Source organism: Giraffa tippelskirchi, chromosome 12 (genome assembly GCF_054371585.1).
Source record: "Giraffa tippelskirchi isolate mGirTip1 chromosome 12, T2T-mGirTip1v1.2.pri, whole genome shotgun sequence".
NCBI classification, from domain to species: domain Eukaryota; kingdom Metazoa; phylum Chordata; class Mammalia; order Artiodactyla; family Giraffidae; genus Giraffa; species Giraffa tippelskirchi.
Window position 1 is genome coordinate 71,967,893 of NC_137286.1, and position 15,929 is coordinate 71,983,821.

The window sequence follows — 15,929 nt, forward strand, 5'->3', positions numbered from 1 at the left end:
CTCGGCTGAAAGGAGTTAGACTCTCAGGAGCCTCTGAGCCCTTGCCTTTGGATCACCCAGGGTGGGCATTTACTGTGACAGAAAAAAATTGCCCTGAATTCCATGGACGGAAGAGCCTGGCTGTGTAGAGTTCGTGAGTTGCCGTGAATCAGACACAACTGAGGACACAAAAACTCAATAGACTAAAACACTTTTGGGGGGTGGGGGGAGTGAAAGGGGGTGATGTGGGGTTTTTTTGTCGTATATAATAGCCAAGGGAAATCTAGTTTAAACCTAAATTCACATAGATGGGAAAGGTATAGCTCTCCGTCACCCTATTAAAAAAAAAAAAAAAACTACTTAACTTTTCTGAAAGTTTATTTAGTAGCTTCCTTGAGCAGTTCATTGTGAAGCATTTTTTTTTTTTTCTGTGACATCGGCCTCATTAAAAAGTACGGTTTGCCTTTACTGGATAATTTTGTTCATTGGTTTGTTAGGGAATCTTGGTAATATTTGAGTTTCCTGGGGAGCATGGTCACATGACCTGGCCCTGGCCAATCGGTGCGTTCCACCTCCCTGGCCACTGTGATTGGCTCCGGACTGGGGCAGTGCCCAATCGGGGCCCAGGGCCGGGCCTCACGTTGGAAGCCAGGGGAAGACGAGCTCTCGTCCTGCTGGGGTAGGGGAAGGGGTGGGGCCGGGGGAGGTCAGGCTCCAGCAGTGGGAGGGGCTTGAGGTCCGCCTGCGGCAGTTGGTGACCTTCCTGCTCCCCTCAGGGCAGAGCCGCCGGCCTGAGAATGAGGGCGCTGCTGAGCCCAGGGGCTGGGATGGCCCGTTGCTGCTGTGGTCCCAGAGCTCCACCCGAGACCTGACGGAGGCCGTCTGCCCGTGAGTCCTCTCCCGCTTGTCTGTCAGCTTGTTTGAACCATGCTGGGTTTTCTGCCCAGCCGGCTAAGGGGAGTCCCTGGAAATGCAAGGGTGTGGGTTTTGGCAGACTTCAGGGAAGACATGCCAGATGAGCCTGGGAGACTCCAGCTTAATCTGGATTCAGGAGATATCTCTTCGGGCCAGCTAGTAATTGTAGGATAAGCCTAATGAGTCTTCACAGGATGAAGAGAGTAACGTGCCAAGGTAGCAATCGATGTCCTCATTCGAGAGGATGATGAAGCTGATGCTCAGAGAAGGGGGGAACTTGGCCACAGCAAGGAGGTGTGCACCCAGACGGAACCCCCAGATCCGGCCATTTGAGCTCAGGGAGGCCACTGGTGTGGCTTGTCCCTGTGGCAGGGGCCGAGGCACGCAGCCCACCCTGATTCCTGCGGGGGCCTGACTTGGGAAGTGCCATCTGGTAGCTTTGAGACTCACCAAACCAAATTGCACTGGAGAGAGGAAGGACACCTTCCTTCATCCACCCCCCACCCCCGCCGGATTCCCACATACCCTGACCCCTTTCTCTGGATTTCGGAGCCATTTCCAGAGTCCCGCTCATATGACCTCATTCGAAGTGCACTGTGGACGAGCTGCCATCTGCAGCTGCTACCACAGCAGCCAAGGGCTTTATCTCCCGAGTACCTCCCTTCCTTTGGAACTTGGGGGCCCTCTACTCCCCACTTGCACACCACAGACCTTTGCTGAGGATTGTGGGGACCCTCACTCAGTTTGCAGCACGTTGTAGCCATCCCTGTCCTCTCAATACCTCCCTTGCAACTCAGCTTGTGAGCTCCTTTGGAGCAGCGTGGCCCACCTGGCTGCAACGGCAGAGACACAGCTGACAGTGAAACAACAGCTTCGATCTGACAGCCGGAAAGCTCTGTCAAAAGGGACCTCCCTCTTCACACCGTAGAGGCTGTAGGAGCCGCCAGGGTTTGGGAACCAGTGCTGGGGCCAAAATGACTCCACAGCTGTTTTCCTTCCTGGGGAGGGTTCTGGCTCGAGTGGGAATGGCTCAAGTCTCCTAAGGTTCTGAAAGCCCACTGTGTGCAGATTCACGGTACACAGAGAGGAGAAGGTGGAGTCCTGCCCTGGAGGTGGTCACAGCTCACGGATGAGCCAGGCAGGCAGGCAGGCAGGCAGGGCATGAGAACACCTGAGCTGCCTTCATGAGTGAGTGGTGTGGGGGCAGAGGAAGAGAAGCCGGTCTGCTCCCTCATGTGGTGCCCAGGGCAGGTTGTCCCCAGAGGAAACCCTTACGACGGTGAGGACTCTCACTGCTGTTTCCCAAGGGGTTCCGTCGGTGCGTGTCTTCCCCGGAGCGGTCAGGCCGTCTCTAAAGTACACTGGCCATGGGCATTGCCTCTCCTTGGAACTTCCCATGTGTTTCTCTTTTGTATGGAACAGTGATTTTTCTAGAGGGGTTCTGGGCCACAAGGTTGTTGGGTCATTTGCTAGCCTTCTGTCGTGAAGAACGCTTTCCTGGGCGTTGGGGTGGTTTGTTGTTCCAGCTCCCTTTCTTGGCTTCTTTTGGGAGCTGGTGCAACAAGAGGAGCTCAGCCTCTGCCTTCTGGCTGAGATGTCACCCTTCAAACAGCAATGCCTGCCTGGAGATAATGATGGCATTTGCCAAAAGGGCTTCGTTTGGCACATGATATCTTGAAAGGACGTACACCGTCCTTTCAGCTATCAAAGGCTAGTTCAAATGACATAAAAATGAGAACTCTCCAATGGAGTCTTACAGTAGGTGGAGAGTCCGAAAAAAACTCCTTCAGTCATCTCACTGAGAGTCATTGATTGGGGACACCAAGAATATAGGAAGGAATGCAGAAAGAAAAGATGAAATTGTGGTCAGGATCGGGGGGAGGGATGAACAGGGCCTGCTTGCCTTGAACCCAGGCTTTGTTGGCGGGTGGGGCATAAAGATCGAACGGGTCTGAAACTACAGAGTGGTGATGGTAACACAGTATCACCAGAGTTACACAACAGTGTCCCAAATTGCAACAATGATGAAAAAGTTTACTAATCCCAACTTAACCAACAAAAATAGACGAAACCATACAAAAAGTAAAACATCACCAGAAAGGTGGAAACAAACCAAATGCAAAGCAGCTCAGGGGAAAGGAACTCCATGTCCCCTGGGGGCAGACCGAGTTGCCGGCGTCCACGGTGAGCAGACAGGGATGGAGGCTGCAGAGCCGACCGCTCCCCTGGACATGGTGTTTCCGGCAAGGGCTCTGGGTCTCTGTCCAGAGCGGGGGCTCGTTCTTGCTGCAGGGGCGGGTGAGTCATCGTCGGCGTCTGGGTGTTGCGCGGGAGCCAGGGCAGGCTCTCCCTGCCGAGGCGGTGACTCCTCCTCTGCCTCGGGTTCTCCTGCCAAAGCCCGAGCAGGTACAGGTGCACGTGGAGGTGGAGGTTCTGGCTGAGGGGGTGGGACATCAGTGCCTGGGGCTGGGGGTCCTGCAGGCACGGAAATCCGATCTGCCCGGTGTGCTGGCCAGTACCCAGCTGGCCTGGTGTCTCTGCGAGGGCAAGGCTCGGTTCTCCATCTGCCCTCAGTGGATCCCTGGGTCCTGCACCTGGAGCCACCACCTCTGTAGGCACAGGTCTGGGAAGTGGAGCCTGGTTCCAGTTGGAGGCCAGTGCTAGAGCTGGGGGAGAAGCAAAGTTTGCCCACAGACCAGCCTTGGCATGTGCGTATCCCGGGACAGAAAGCTTCCAAGAGATTCCGAAAGAATACCCAGGGTTGGATGTCTTTTGGGACTGAAGTGTGCAAGATGGGGGTGGGGGTGTGAGGCCAGCGCTTGCTGCAGGCCCAGCAGCATCTTTCGGGGACTCGTCCCTGTGTAGCTCAGCACCCCCTCCCCACACACTCCCGTGCACCAGCCCCAGCGTCCTTACCTCTGTGCTCTGGCGTGCTGGGCTCCAGGTCCTCCTGCTGCCTCAGAGGCCGGGGTTCTCGGGACTCTGGGTCGGAGCCGGGTGTGCTGAGCTCCGTGGCAGCCTCAGACTGGGCCGCCGGGTGTATCCTGGGCAGTGTCTCGGCAGCAGGCCTTCCCCGCCTCCGCTTCGCCCCCGGTGGGGCTGATGCCTCCGTGGGCACGCTCACCTGGAGCCTGCACTGGGCCTCACGGGCGGGGGGTTGGTGCTCCGACCCCTCCCTCCGGGAGGTGGACGGGGTGTCCCCGTCCTCGGCCTCATCACGTGGGAAGCTCTGCAACGACAGTGACCGTCAGCCAGCCGTGCTGGGAGTTTTCCGAGCTGGGCCTGGCCAGTGGAGCCGCTGCTTCTGCCTGCTCGAACTTCTCTTCCCAGAAGGGTCAGAGACGTGTGTCTGCTCAGATCCCCACCCGGGAGGAAAGAGACCCACCTGAGGGTGTGAGGTCAGCCTGGGCGGCCGGCCCTGCCCGCACTGTTCCCATCCCAGCCAGCCTGATCTCCCCTGGGGTGTGGACACAACTTGTCCGCAGGCTTCTGACCCCACATCCGCCTGGGCTTCCTTGAGGGAGACACACCCCGAGAAACCCGCATCCACACACACAGGCAAAGGACCCGGTGTTTCCGGGTGGCATGGGAGAGGTGGCCTGGCCCGGCCTGGGGCTCCCCGTGTTACCTTTCTGTTTCTCCGGGCAGAGGGCCAGAGGCCTCTCGGGGGTGCCCTGAGCCAACGTCGACAGGGTGCCCACGCACACTGCCTGTGAGCTCTCCTGAGGCCCCGGCCTCTGGGCAGGGGCAAACAGCAGAACATCCTGGCAGCAAGAGATCTGGCTGGGGGCTCCTCTCCGCTCTGGAGGCCTGGATACCCGGGTTGCGGGTTCTGTTGGGTTCTGTTGCCGGCAGGTGACATCATTTCCTGGGGTTCGTGCTGAGGTCCCTTCCCCAAAACTTCCCAAGGGAATCTCTGGGTTTCTGACTGCTCGACCACCCCCCTTAGGCCATGTGCAGGCACAGTGACAGCCACACAGCCCAGCCCACAGCCCTGGGGAGGCCTGGGTGCAGCCAGGGCCTGAGCTCCGAGGACCCCGCTGCTCTCAGACCAGGCTCCTTCTTCTCATAAGTGGTGTGGCCCTGGACAAGCATATGCCCCTCAGGGTTTCCCCAGTCTCTCCATCTGCAGAGTGGGGGTCATTCTCCCATCTGTTTCCTAGGTCTGTCGGCCTACGAGCAGCTCCATGCCTCTCCACCTGGGGCCGATATCACGTGGAGCTTGTGCGCTGAGACTTCAGAAAGAAAGACTCCATCCAGGGCTGACACAGCACAGAATGGGGCAGAACGAGGCCTGGATGCGCCGTGGTACCCAGGAAAAGGCACTGCCCCTCCTGACTGTTTTGAGACCCCACATCCAAGTTGGAGGCCCGAAAGGAAGACTCGAAGGTCTCCCTCTCTTATAGAAAAGAGTAGCCAACTTTCTGGTCCTCTGTTTCCATTGAGATTCTGTTCAAGTGTCCCAGCTCGGCTTCTGCGGGTGGCTGAGCTTCTAATGGCTCCCTGCGTTCTTGTCTTTTCCTCTCCAAACCTTCCGTCCTTTTCCCCCTTCTGGGGTGGATGGGCGCTGTCATTGCTTCTACCTTCGAGACAGATTGATGAAAAGTCTGGACCATCGACTCCTTTCCTCTCTTTGGTTCCGTGTCTCTCTCTGGCTGTGTCCCTCTCTTTTCCTTTCTCGATTCAGTCTGTGTCTTCCTCTTTCTCTCTCGTGTGTGGATGGATGGATGCTAGGAATGCACATGTATATGATTAGATGAGGGTTATGTTTTAGGGATGGGTTAGAGGGAGAGAAAGGCTTTAGGTCGGAGTTGGTCATGGGGGAAGGGTCAAGGGTGGTGGTGGTGTTTCTTGGAATCTGAGTGCTGTGCATTCTTCGTCTCTTTCCATATGAACCCCTTCTCAGATACACCACTTGCAAGGAGTCTCTCATGTTCCGTTTCCTATCTTTTGCATCTGTGAATGCTTAGCTTCTCTGTTGTGAAGAGGTTCCATTGGATGGAAACCCATTGGTGTACTTCGTTTCCCTCTTTCCCTTACTTGAAGAGACCCATTTCTACCTCCGCCCAGCAAATGGCAAGGAGACTCTGATGTTAAGGAGCCTTTGACCTACGCTTCTTTCTAGCTATCTCAAGACATCAGTCTTTAGGGTGAGGTTTTTCCCCGATATTGAGGTGGTGTGAGATCAAAACCAATAGCGTTCTTCAGATGTAGCTGTCTGGTTTTCCCATGGCCATTTATTGAAGAGGCTTTCTTGTTCCCATTTGGATATTCTCCCCTTCTGTGTCAGAGATGAGTTGACCATGGATGCCGGGGTTTGTTTCTGGACCCTCAACTTTATTCCATCGATCTGGATCTGTGTGTGTTGTTGTATTCCCAATAGCATACTGTCCTGCTGCTGCCGCTGCGGCTAAGTCACTTCAGTCGTGTCTGACTCTGCGCGACCCCATGGCCTGCAGCCTACCAGGCTCCTCCGTCCAGGGCATTTTCCAGGCAAGAGTACTGGCGTGGGTCGCCATCGCCTTCTCCGATACGCTCCTGAGGATCCTAGTTTGGTCGTCTAATTTCCTTTCACACAACCTTGGATGTCCATATCGGGGCTTTTTCGTCGGATTGTATTGACAATTTAGGCTCTTTTCTGTTTCCGTAACCCCTTTTGCAGTTCTTTGTTCGGTGCGACAATGCATTGGCATTTTGGGAGGAATAGCATCCAAGCTGTGGATTGCCTTGTGGGGCTGTGACATCATTTTCCCAATAGGAATTCTTTCAAGCCCTGAGCACAGCTTCTCTTTCCAGTGATTGGTGTGGGCTTGATCTTCCTTCTTCCATCTCTCGCCGTTTTGTGAGAACAGGTCCTTCCTTCCCTTCTGGGTTAGATGGACTCGTGGGTATCACTTCAGTGCATGGCATTGTCAGTGGGGGTGATAATTCCCTTCTCATTGGAAGACTTTGCTGTGAGTATTAGAAATGCAAGTGATTTCTCTTCCCCTTCCTCCCTGTCCATCTCTCAGAGCCACCGGGAAACAGAGGCCTCATCCAGGGTCACACAGGCCTGAGGGAGTGCAACTAGACTGTTGTTTCTTCAGGCCCTCCGTGCTGGACATCATCCGGGATACTCTGTGTGTGTCTTCCTCAGTCTGGTGTCCCTTCAGACCTTTCCCTAGTTTTCACAGGCTTGTTGTGTTGGTGTTCTTTGTCTGTTTGGAGACACATCCTTGAGAAGCTTTGTGTTTCCACTCATTCGTCTCGCGATGTATGACCTGTCTTTTGCTTTTGTAATGAGGTCTTTCCCACAGTAGATATCTTTGATTTTGCAAAGTCCACTGTATTCTCTGGGTTGTTTTGTGGACTGCCTTTTAGTTTTGTGTGTGAAGACTCAAAGCACGTGTCCGGTTTCTGCTCATTGTTCTTCTAGATTTGTGACAAGTTTTCATGGAAACTTTGTCTAGGGATAACTGGAAGTGAACTCGGTGTAAGGTGTCAAGTCTCCATCTCCATTCATGTCATGCCCTGCAGTTTCCAATTCCCTGTTCCTGAGTGGTTTTGGAGACCTTGTGGGAAGTTTGGTTGCATGGGAGTTTGCATTTCCACCTTGAGTAGATTCCCACTGTTCTGCCCTCAGGGACACTGTCAAGGGGGAGTGAGGAGCAGCCTGCACTTCCAGCAGTGACCACACGGTGGGGCGAGTGCTGCTCTCCCCTCTGGGAGCCCCAGGCCACAGGCATCCCAGTGAGGAGCCAGCTCTGTGCTCGGCTGAAAGGAGTTAGACTCTCAGGAGCCTCTGAGCCCTTGCCTTTGGATCACCCAGGGTGGGCATTTACTGTGACAGAAAAAAATTGCCCTGAATTCCATGGACGGAAGAGCCTGGCTGTGTAGAGTTCGTGAGTTGCCGTGAATCAGACACAACTGAGGACACAAAAACTCAATAGACTAAAACACTTTTGGGGGGTGGGGGGAGTGAAAGGGGGTGATGTGGGGTTTTTTTGTCGTATATAATAGCCAAGGGAAATCTAGTTTAAACCTAAATTCACATAGATGGGAAAGGTATAGCTCTCCGTCACCCTATTAAAAAAAAAAAAAAAACTACTTAACTTTTCTGAAAGTTTATTTAGTAGCTTCCTTGAGCAGTTCATTGTGAAGCATTTTTTTTTTTTTTCTGTGACATCGGCCTCATTAAAAAGTACGGTTTGCCTTTACTGGATAATTTTGTTCATTGGTTTGTTAGGGAATCTTGGTAATATTTGAGTTTCCTGGGGAGCATGGTCACATGACCTGGCCCTGGCCAATCGGTGCGTTCCACCTCCCTGGCCACTGTGATTGGCTCCGGACTGGGGCAGTGCCCAATCGGGGCCCAGGGCCGGGCCTCACGTTGGAAGCCAGGGGAAGACGAGCTCTCGTCCTGCTGGGGTAGGGGAAGGGGTGGGGCCGGGGGAGGTCAGGCTCCAGCAGTGGGAGGGGCTTGAGGTCCGCCTGCGGCAGTTGGTGACCTTCCTGCTCCCCTCAGGGCAGAGCCGCCGGCCTGAGAATGAGGGCGCTGCTGAGCCCAGGGGCTGGGATGGCCCGTTGCTGCTGTGGTCCCAGAGCTCCACCCGAGACCTGACGGAGGCCGTCTGCCCGTGAGTCCTCTCCCGCTTGTCTGTCAGCTTGTTTGAACCATGCTGGGTTTTCTGCCCAGCCGGCTAAGGGGAGTCCCTGGAAATGCAAGGGTGTGGGTTTTGGCAGACTTCAGGGAAGACATGCCAGATGAGCCTGGGAGACTCCAGCTTAATCTGGATTCAGGAGATATCTCTTCGGGCCAGCTAGTAATTGTAGGATAAGCCTAATGAGTCTTCACAGGATGAAGAGAGTAACGTGCCAAGGTAGCAATCGATGTCCTCATTCGAGAGGATGATGAAGCTGGTGCTCAGAGAAGGGGGGAACTTGGCCACAGCAAGGAGGTGTGCACCCAGACGGAACCCCCAGATCCGGCCATTTGAGCTCAGGGAGGCCACTGGTGTGGCTTGTCCCTGTGGCAGGGGCCGAGGCACGCAGCCCACCCTGATTCCTGCGGGGGCCTGACTTGGGAAGTGCCATCTGGTAGCTTTGAGACTCACCAAACCAAATTGCACTGGAGAGAGGAAGGACACCTTCCTTCATCCACCCCCCACCCCCGCCGGATTCCCACATACCCTGACCCCTTTCTCTGGATTTCGGAGCCATTTCCAGAGTCCCGCTCATATGACCTCATTCGAAGTGCACTGTGGACGAGCTGCCATCTGCAGCTGCTACCACAGCAGCCAAGGGCTTTATCTCCCGAGTACCTCCCTTCCTTTGGAACTTGGGGGCCCTCTACTCCCCACTTGCACACCACAGACCTTTGCTGAGGATTGTGGGGACCCTCACTCAGTTTGCAGCACGTTGTAGCCATCCCTGTCCTCTCAATACCTCCCTTGCAACTCAGCTTGTGAGCTCCTTTGGAGCAGCGTGGCCCACCTGGCTGCAACGGCAGAGACACAGCTGACAGTGAAACAACAGCTTCGATCTGACAGCCGGAAAGCTCTGTCAAAAGGGACCTCCCTCTTCACACCGTAGAGGCTGTAGGAGCCGCCAGGGTTTGGGAACCAGTGCTGGGGCCAAAATGACTCCACAGCTGTTTTCCTTCCTGGGGAGGGTTCTGGCTCGAGTGGGAATGGCTCAAGTCTCCTAAGGTTCTGAAAGCCCACTGTGTGCAGATTCACGGTACACAGAGAGGAGAAGGTGGAGTCCTGCCCTGGAGGTGGTCACAGCTCACGGATGAGCCAGGCAGGCAGGCAGGCAGGCAGGGCATGAGAACACCTGAGCTGCCTTCATGAGTGAGTGGTGTGGGGGCAGAGGAAGAGAAGCCGGTCTGCTCCCTCATGTGGTGCCCAGGGCAGGTTGTCCCCAGAGGAAACCCTTACGACGGTGAGGACTCTCACTGCTGTTTCCCAAGGGGTTCCGTCGGTGCGTGTCTTCCCCGGAGCGGTCAGGCCGTCTCTAAAGTACACTGGCCATGGGCATTGCCTCTCCTTGGAACTTCCCATGTGTTTCTCTTTTGTATGGAACAGTGATTTTTCTAGAGGGGTTCTGGGCCACAAGGTTGTTGGGTCATTTGCTAGCCTTCTGTCGTGAAGAACGCTTTCCTGGGCGTTGGGGTGGTTTGTTGTTCCAGCTCCCTTTCTTGGCTTCTTTTGGGAGCTGGTGCAACAAGAGGAGCTCAGCCTCTGCCTTCTGGCTGAGATGTCACCCTTCAAACAGCAATGCCTGCCTGGAGATAATGATGGCATTTGCCAAAAGGGCTTCGTTTGGCACATGATATCTTGAAAGGACGTACACCGTCCTTTCAGCTATCAAAGGCTAGTTCAAATGACATAAAAATGAGAACTCTCCAATGGAGTCTTACAGTAGGTGGAGAGTCCGAAAAAAACTCCTTCAGTCATCTCACTGAGAGTCATTGATTGGGGACACCAAGAATATAGGAAGGAATGCAGAAAGAAAAGATGAAATTGTGGTCAGGATCGGGGGGAGGGATGAATAGGGCCTGCTTGCCTTGAACCCAGGCTTTGTTGGCGGGTGGGGCATAAAGATCGAACGGGTCTGAAACTACAGAGTGGTGATGGTAACACAGTATCACCAGAGTTACACAACAGTGTCCCAAATTGCAACAATGATGAAAAAGTTTACTAATCCCAACTTAACCAACAAAAATAGACGAAACCATACAAAAAGTAAAACATCACCAGAAAGGTGGAAACAAACCAAATGCAAAGCAGCTCAGGGGAAAGGAACTCCATGTCCCCTGGGGGCAGACCGAGTTGCCGGCGTCCACGGTGAGCAGACAGGGATGGAGGCTGCAGAGCCGACCGCTCCCCTGGACATGGTGTTTCCGGCAAGGGCTCTGGGTCTCTGTCCAGAGCGGGGGCTCGTTCTTCCTGCAGGGGCGGGTGAGTCATCGTCGGCGTCTGGGTGTTGCGCGGGAGCCAGGGCAGGCTCTCCCTGCCGAGGCGGTGACTCCTCCTCTGCCTCGGGTTCTCCTGCCAAAGCCCGAGCAGGTACAGGTGCACGTGGAGGTGGAGGTTCTGGCTGAGGGGGTGGGACATCAGTGCCTGGGGCTGGGGGTCCTGCAGGCACGGAAATCCGATCTGCCCGGTGTGCTGGCCAGTACCCAGCTGGCCTGGTGTCTCTGCGAGGGCAAGGCTCGGTTCTCCATCTGCCCTCGGTGGATCCCTGGGTCCTGCACCTGGAGCCACCACCTCTGTAGGCACAGGTCTGGGAAGTGGAGCCTGGTTCCAGTTGGAGGCCAGTGCTAGAGCTGGGGGAGAAGCAAAGTTTGCCCACAGACCAGCCTTGGCATGTGCGTATCCCGGGACAGAAAGCTTCCAAGAGATTCCGAAAGAATACCCAGGGTTGGATGTCTTTTGGGACTGAAGTGTGCAAGATGGGGGTGGGGGTGTGAGGCCAGCGCTTGCTGCAGGCCCAGCAGCATCTTTCGGGGACTCGTCCCTGTGTAGCTCAGCACCCCCTCCCCACACACTCCCGTGCACCAGCCCCAGCGTCCTTACCTCTGTGCTCTGGCGTGCTGGGCTCCAGGTCCTCCTGCTGCCTCAGAGGCCGGGGTTCTCGGGACTCTGGGTCGGAGCCGGGTGTGCTGAGCTCCGTGGCAGCCTCAGACTGGGCCGCCGGGTGTATCCTGGGCGGTGTCTCGGCAGCAGGCCTTCCCCGCCTCCGCTTCGCCCCCGGTGGGGCTGATGCCTCCGTGGGCACGCTCACCTGGAGCCTGCACTGGGCCTCACGGGCGGGGGGTTGGTGCTCCGACCCCTCCCTCCGGGAGGTGGACGGGGTGTCCCCGTCCTCGGCCTCATCACGTGGGAAGCTCTGCAACGACAGTGACCGTCAGCCAGCCGTGCTGGGAGTTTTCCGAGCTGGGCCTGGCCAGTGGAGCCGCTGCTTCTGCCTGCTCGAACTTCTCTTCCCAGAAGGGTCAGAGACGTGTGTCTGCTCAGATCCCCACCCGGGAGGAAAGAGACCCACCTGAGGGTGTGAGGTCAGCCTGGGCGGCCGGCCCTGCCCGCACTGTTCCCATCCCAGCCAGCCTGATCTCCCCTGGGGTGTGGACACAACTTGTCCGCAGGCTTCTGACCCCACATCCGCCTGGGCTTCCTTGAGGGAGACACACCCCGAGAAACCCGCATCCACACACACAGGCAAAGGACCCGGTGTTTCCGGGTGGCATGGGAGAGGTGGCCTGGCCCGGCCTGGGGCTCCCCGTGTTACCTTTCTGTTTCTCCGGGCAGAGGGCCAGAGGCCTCTCGGGGGTGCCCTGAGCCAACGTCGACAGGGTGCCCACGCACACTGCCTGTGAGCTCTCCTGAGGCCCCGGCCTCTGGGCAGGGGCAAACAGCAGAACATCCTGGCAGCAAGAGATCTGGCTGGGGGCTCCTCTCCGCTCTGGAGGCCTGGATACCCGGGTTGCGGGTTCTGTTGGGTTCTGTTGCCGGCAGGTGACATCATTTCCTGGGGTTCGTGCTGAGGTCCCTTCCCCAAAACTTCCCAAGGGAATCTCTGGGTTTCTGACTGCTCGACCACCCCCCTTAGGCCATGTGCAGGCACAGTGACAGCCACACAGCCCAGCCCACAGCCCTGGGGAGGCCTGGGTGCAGCCAGGGCCTGAGCTCCGAGGACCCCGCTGCTCTCAGACCAGGCTCCTTCTTCTCATAAGTGGTGTGGCCCTGGACAAGCATATGCCCCTCAGGGTTTCCCCAGTCTCTCCATCTGCAGAGTGGGGGTCATTCTCCCATCTGTTTCCTAGGTCTGTCGGCCTACGAGCAGCTCCATGCCTCTCCACCTGGGGCCGATATCACGTGGAGCTTGTGCGCTGAGACTTCAGAAAGAAAGACTCCATCCAGGGCTGACACAGCACAGAATGGGGCAGAACGAGGCCTGGATGCGCCGTGGTACCCAGGAAAAGGCACTGCCCCTCCTGACTGTTTTGAGACCCCACATCCAAGTTGGAGGCCCGAAAGGAAGACTCGAAGGTCTCCCTCTCTTATAGAAAAGAGTAGCCAACTTTCTGGTCCTCTGTTTCCATTGAGATTCTGTTCAAGTGTCCCAGCTCGGCTTCTGCGGGTGGCTGAGCTTCTAATGGCTCCCTGCGTTCTTGTCTTTTCCTCTCCAAACCTTCCGTCCTTTTCCCCCTTCTGGGGTGGATGGGCGCTGTCATTGCTTCTACCTTCGAGACAGATTGATGAAAAGTCTGGACCATCGACTCCTTTCCTCTCTTTGGTTCCGTGTCTCTCTCTGGCTGTGTCCCTCTCTTTTCCTTTCTCGATTCAGTCTGTGTCTTCCTCTTTCTCTCTCGTGTGTGGATGGATGGATGCTAGGAATGCACATGTATATGATTAGATGAGGGTTATGTTTTAGGGATGGGTTAGAGGGAGAGAAAGGCTTTAGGTCGGAGTTGGTCATGGGGGAAGGGTCAAGGGTGGTGGTGGTGTTTCTTGGAATCTGAGTGCTGTGCATTCTTCGTCTCTTTCCATATGAACCCCTTCTCAGATACACCACTTGCAAGGAGTCTCTCATGTTCCGTTTCCTATCTTTTGCATCTGTGAATGCTTAGCTTCTCTGTTGTGAAGAGGTTCCATTGGATGGAAACCCATTGGTGTACTTCGTTTCCCTCTTTCCCTTACTTGAAGAGACCCATTTCTACCTCCGCCCAGCAAATGGCAAGGAGACTCTGATGTTAAGGAGCCTTTGACCTACGCTTCTTTCTAGCTATCTCAAGACATCAGTCTTTAGGGTGAGGTTTTTCCCCGATATTGAGGTGGTGTGAGATCAAAACCAATAGCGTTCTTCAGATGTAGCTGTCTGGTTTTCCCATGGCCATTTATTGAAGAGGCTTTCTTGTTCCCATTTGGATATTCTCCCCTTCTGTGTCAGAGATGAGTTGACCATGGATGCCGGGGTTTGTTTCTGGACCCTCAACTTTATTCCATCGATCTGGATCTGTGTGTGTTGTTGTATTCCCAATAGCATACTGTCCTGCTGCTGCCGCTGCGGCTAAGTCACTTCAGTCGTGTCTGACTCTGCGCGACCCCATGGCCTGCAGCCTACCAGGCTCCTCCGTCCAGGGCATTTTCCAGGCAAGAGTACTGGCGTGGGTCGCCATCGCCTTCTCCGATACGCTCCTGAGGATCCTAGTTTGGTCGTCTAATTTCCTTTCACACAACCTTGGATGTCCATATCGGGGCTTTTTCGTCGGATTGTATTGACAATTTAGGCTCTTTTCTGTTTCCGTAACCCCTTTTGCAGTTCTTTGTTCGGTGCGACAATGCATTGGCATTTTGGGAGGAATAGCATCCAAGCTGTGGATTGCCTTGTGGGGCTGTGACATCATTTTCCCAATAGGAATTCTTTCAAGCCCTGAGCACAGCTTCTCTTTCCAGTGATTGGTGTGGGCTTGATCTTCCTTCTTCCATCTCTCGCCGTTTTGTGAGAACAGGTCCTTCCTTCCCTTCTGGGTTAGATGGACTCGTGGGTATCACTTCAGTGCATGGCATTGTCAGTGGGGGTGATAATTCCCTTCTCATTGGAAGACTTTGCTGTGAGTATTAGAAATGCAAGTGATTTCTCTTCCCCTTCCTCCCTGTCCATCTCTCAGAGCCACCGGGAAACAGAGGCCTCATCCAGGGTCACACAGGCCTGAGGGAGTGCAACTAGACTGTTGTTTCTTCAGGCCCTCCGTGCTGGACATCATCCGGGATACTCTGTGTGTGTCTTCCTCAGTCTGGTGTCCCTTCAGACCTTTCCCTAGTTTTCACAGGCTTGTTGTGTTGGTGTTCTTTGTCTGTTTGGAGACACATCCTTGAGAAGCTTTGTGTTTCCACTCATTCGTCTCGCGATGTATGACCTGTCTTTTGCTTTTGTAATGAGGTCTTTCCCACAGTAGATATCTTTGATTTTGCAAAGTCCACTGTATTCTCTGGGTTGTTTTGTGGACTGCCTTTTAGTTTTGTGTGTGAAGACTCAAAGCACGTGTCCGGTTTCTGCTCATTGTTCTTCTAGATTTGTGACAAGTTTTCATGGAAACTTTGTCTAGGGATAACTGGAAGTGAACTCGGTGTAAGGTGTCAAGTCTCCATCTCCATTCATGTCATGCCCTGCAGTTTCCAATTCCCTGTTCCTGAGTGGTTTTGGAGACCTTGTGGGAAGTTTGGTTGCATGGGAGTTTGCATTTCCACCTTGAGTAGATTCCCACTGTTCTGCCCTCAGGGACACTGTCAAGGGGGAGTGAGGAGCAGCCTGCACTTCCAGCAGTGACCACACGGTGGGGCGAGTGCTGCTCTCCCCTCTGGGAGCCCCAGGCCACAGGCATCCCAGTGAGGAGCCAGCTCTGTGCTCGGCTGAAAGGAGTTAGACTCTCAGGAGCCTCTGAGCCCTTGCCTTTGGATCACCCAGGGTGGGCATTTACTGTGACAGAAAAAAATTGCCCTGAATTCCATGGACGGAAGAGCCTGGCTGTGTAGAGTTCGTGAGTTGCCGTGAATCAGACACAACTGAGGACACAAAAACTCAATAGACTAAAACACTTTTGGGGGGTGGGGGGAGTGAAAGGGGGTGATGTGGGGTTTTTTTGTCGTATATAATAGCCAAGGGAAATCTAGTTTAAACCTAAATTCACATAGATGGGAAAGGTATAGCTCTCCGTCACCCTATTAAAAAAAAAAAAAAACTACTTAACTTTTCTGAAAGTTTATTTAGTAGCTTCCTTGAGCAGTTCATTGTGAAGCATTTTTTTTTTTTTTCTGTGACATCGGCCTCATTAAAAAGTACGGTTTGCCTTTACTGGATAATTTTGTTCATTGGTTTGTTAGGGAATCTTGGTAATATTTGAGTTTCCTGGGGAGCATGGTCACATGACCTGGCCCTGGCCAATCGGTGCGTTCCACCTCCCTGGCCACTGTGATTGGCTCCGGACTGGGGCAGTGCCCAATCGGGGCCCAGGGCCGGGCCTCACGTTGGAAGCCAGGGGAAGACGAGCT

At 54.7% G+C, this 15,929-nt stretch overlaps 2 protein-coding genes and 1 long non-coding RNA gene across 3 annotated transcripts in view; 1 reads left to right on the forward strand and 2 right to left on the reverse strand.

Moving 5' to 3' along the window:
• Positions 1-15,929, forward strand: part of LOC145529707 (uncharacterized) — a 1,704,434-nt gene that overhangs the window by 1,525,703 nt on the left and 162,802 nt on the right. The window contains exons 193-194 of the long non-coding RNA XR_014071296.1: positions 756-867; positions 8,399-8,510. This is a non-coding gene — a long non-coding RNA (uncharacterized LOC145529707). The remainder of the gene's footprint in view (positions 1-755; positions 868-8,398; positions 8,511-15,929) is intronic.
• Positions 2,913-7,971, reverse strand: LOC145529553 (uncharacterized). Its single transcript, XM_081550135.1, has 3 exons — positions 4,523-7,971; positions 3,811-4,123; positions 2,913-3,560 (listed from the first exon to the last, which is right to left on the reverse strand). The coding sequence occupies exons 1-3, from the start codon at positions 4,757-4,759 to the stop codon at positions 2,932-2,934; spliced, it is 1,179 nt and encodes a 392-aa protein (XP_081406261.1). The 5' UTR covers positions 4,760-7,971; the 3' UTR covers positions 2,913-2,931.
• Positions 10,454-15,422, reverse strand: LOC145529535 (uncharacterized). The gene is made up of 3 exons (XM_081550114.1): positions 12,166-15,422; positions 11,454-11,766; positions 10,454-11,203 (listed from the first exon to the last, which is right to left on the reverse strand). Exons 1-3 carry the CDS (start codon positions 12,400-12,402, stop codon positions 10,575-10,577), a joined length of 1,179 nt encoding a protein of 392 aa, XP_081406240.1. The 5' UTR covers positions 12,403-15,422; the 3' UTR covers positions 10,454-10,574.

Bases quoted from the DNA above. Each gene is read 5' to 3' on its own strand.
- LOC145529553 (XM_081550135.1), bottom strand. From the start codon at position 4,759: ATGATGTCACCTGCCGGCAACAGAACCCAACAGAACCCGCAACCCGGG. The intron at 4,124-4,522 runs GTAACACGGGGA...CTGTCGTTGCAG, and splicing joins CTGCCCGGAGAAACAGAAAG to AGCTTCCCACGTGATGAGGC. The intron at 3,561-3,810 runs GTAAGGACGCTG...CTTCTCCCCCAG, and splicing joins CAGCACGCCAGAGCACAGAG to CTCTAGCACTGGCCTCCAAC.
- LOC145529535 (XM_081550114.1), bottom strand. From the start codon at position 12,402: ATGATGTCACCTGCCGGCAACAGAACCCAACAGAACCCGCAACCCGGG. The intron at 11,767-12,165 runs GTAACACGGGGA...CTGTCGTTGCAG, and splicing joins CTGCCCGGAGAAACAGAAAG to AGCTTCCCACGTGATGAGGC. The intron at 11,204-11,453 runs GTAAGGACGCTG...CTTCTCCCCCAG, and splicing joins CAGCACGCCAGAGCACAGAG to CTCTAGCACTGGCCTCCAAC.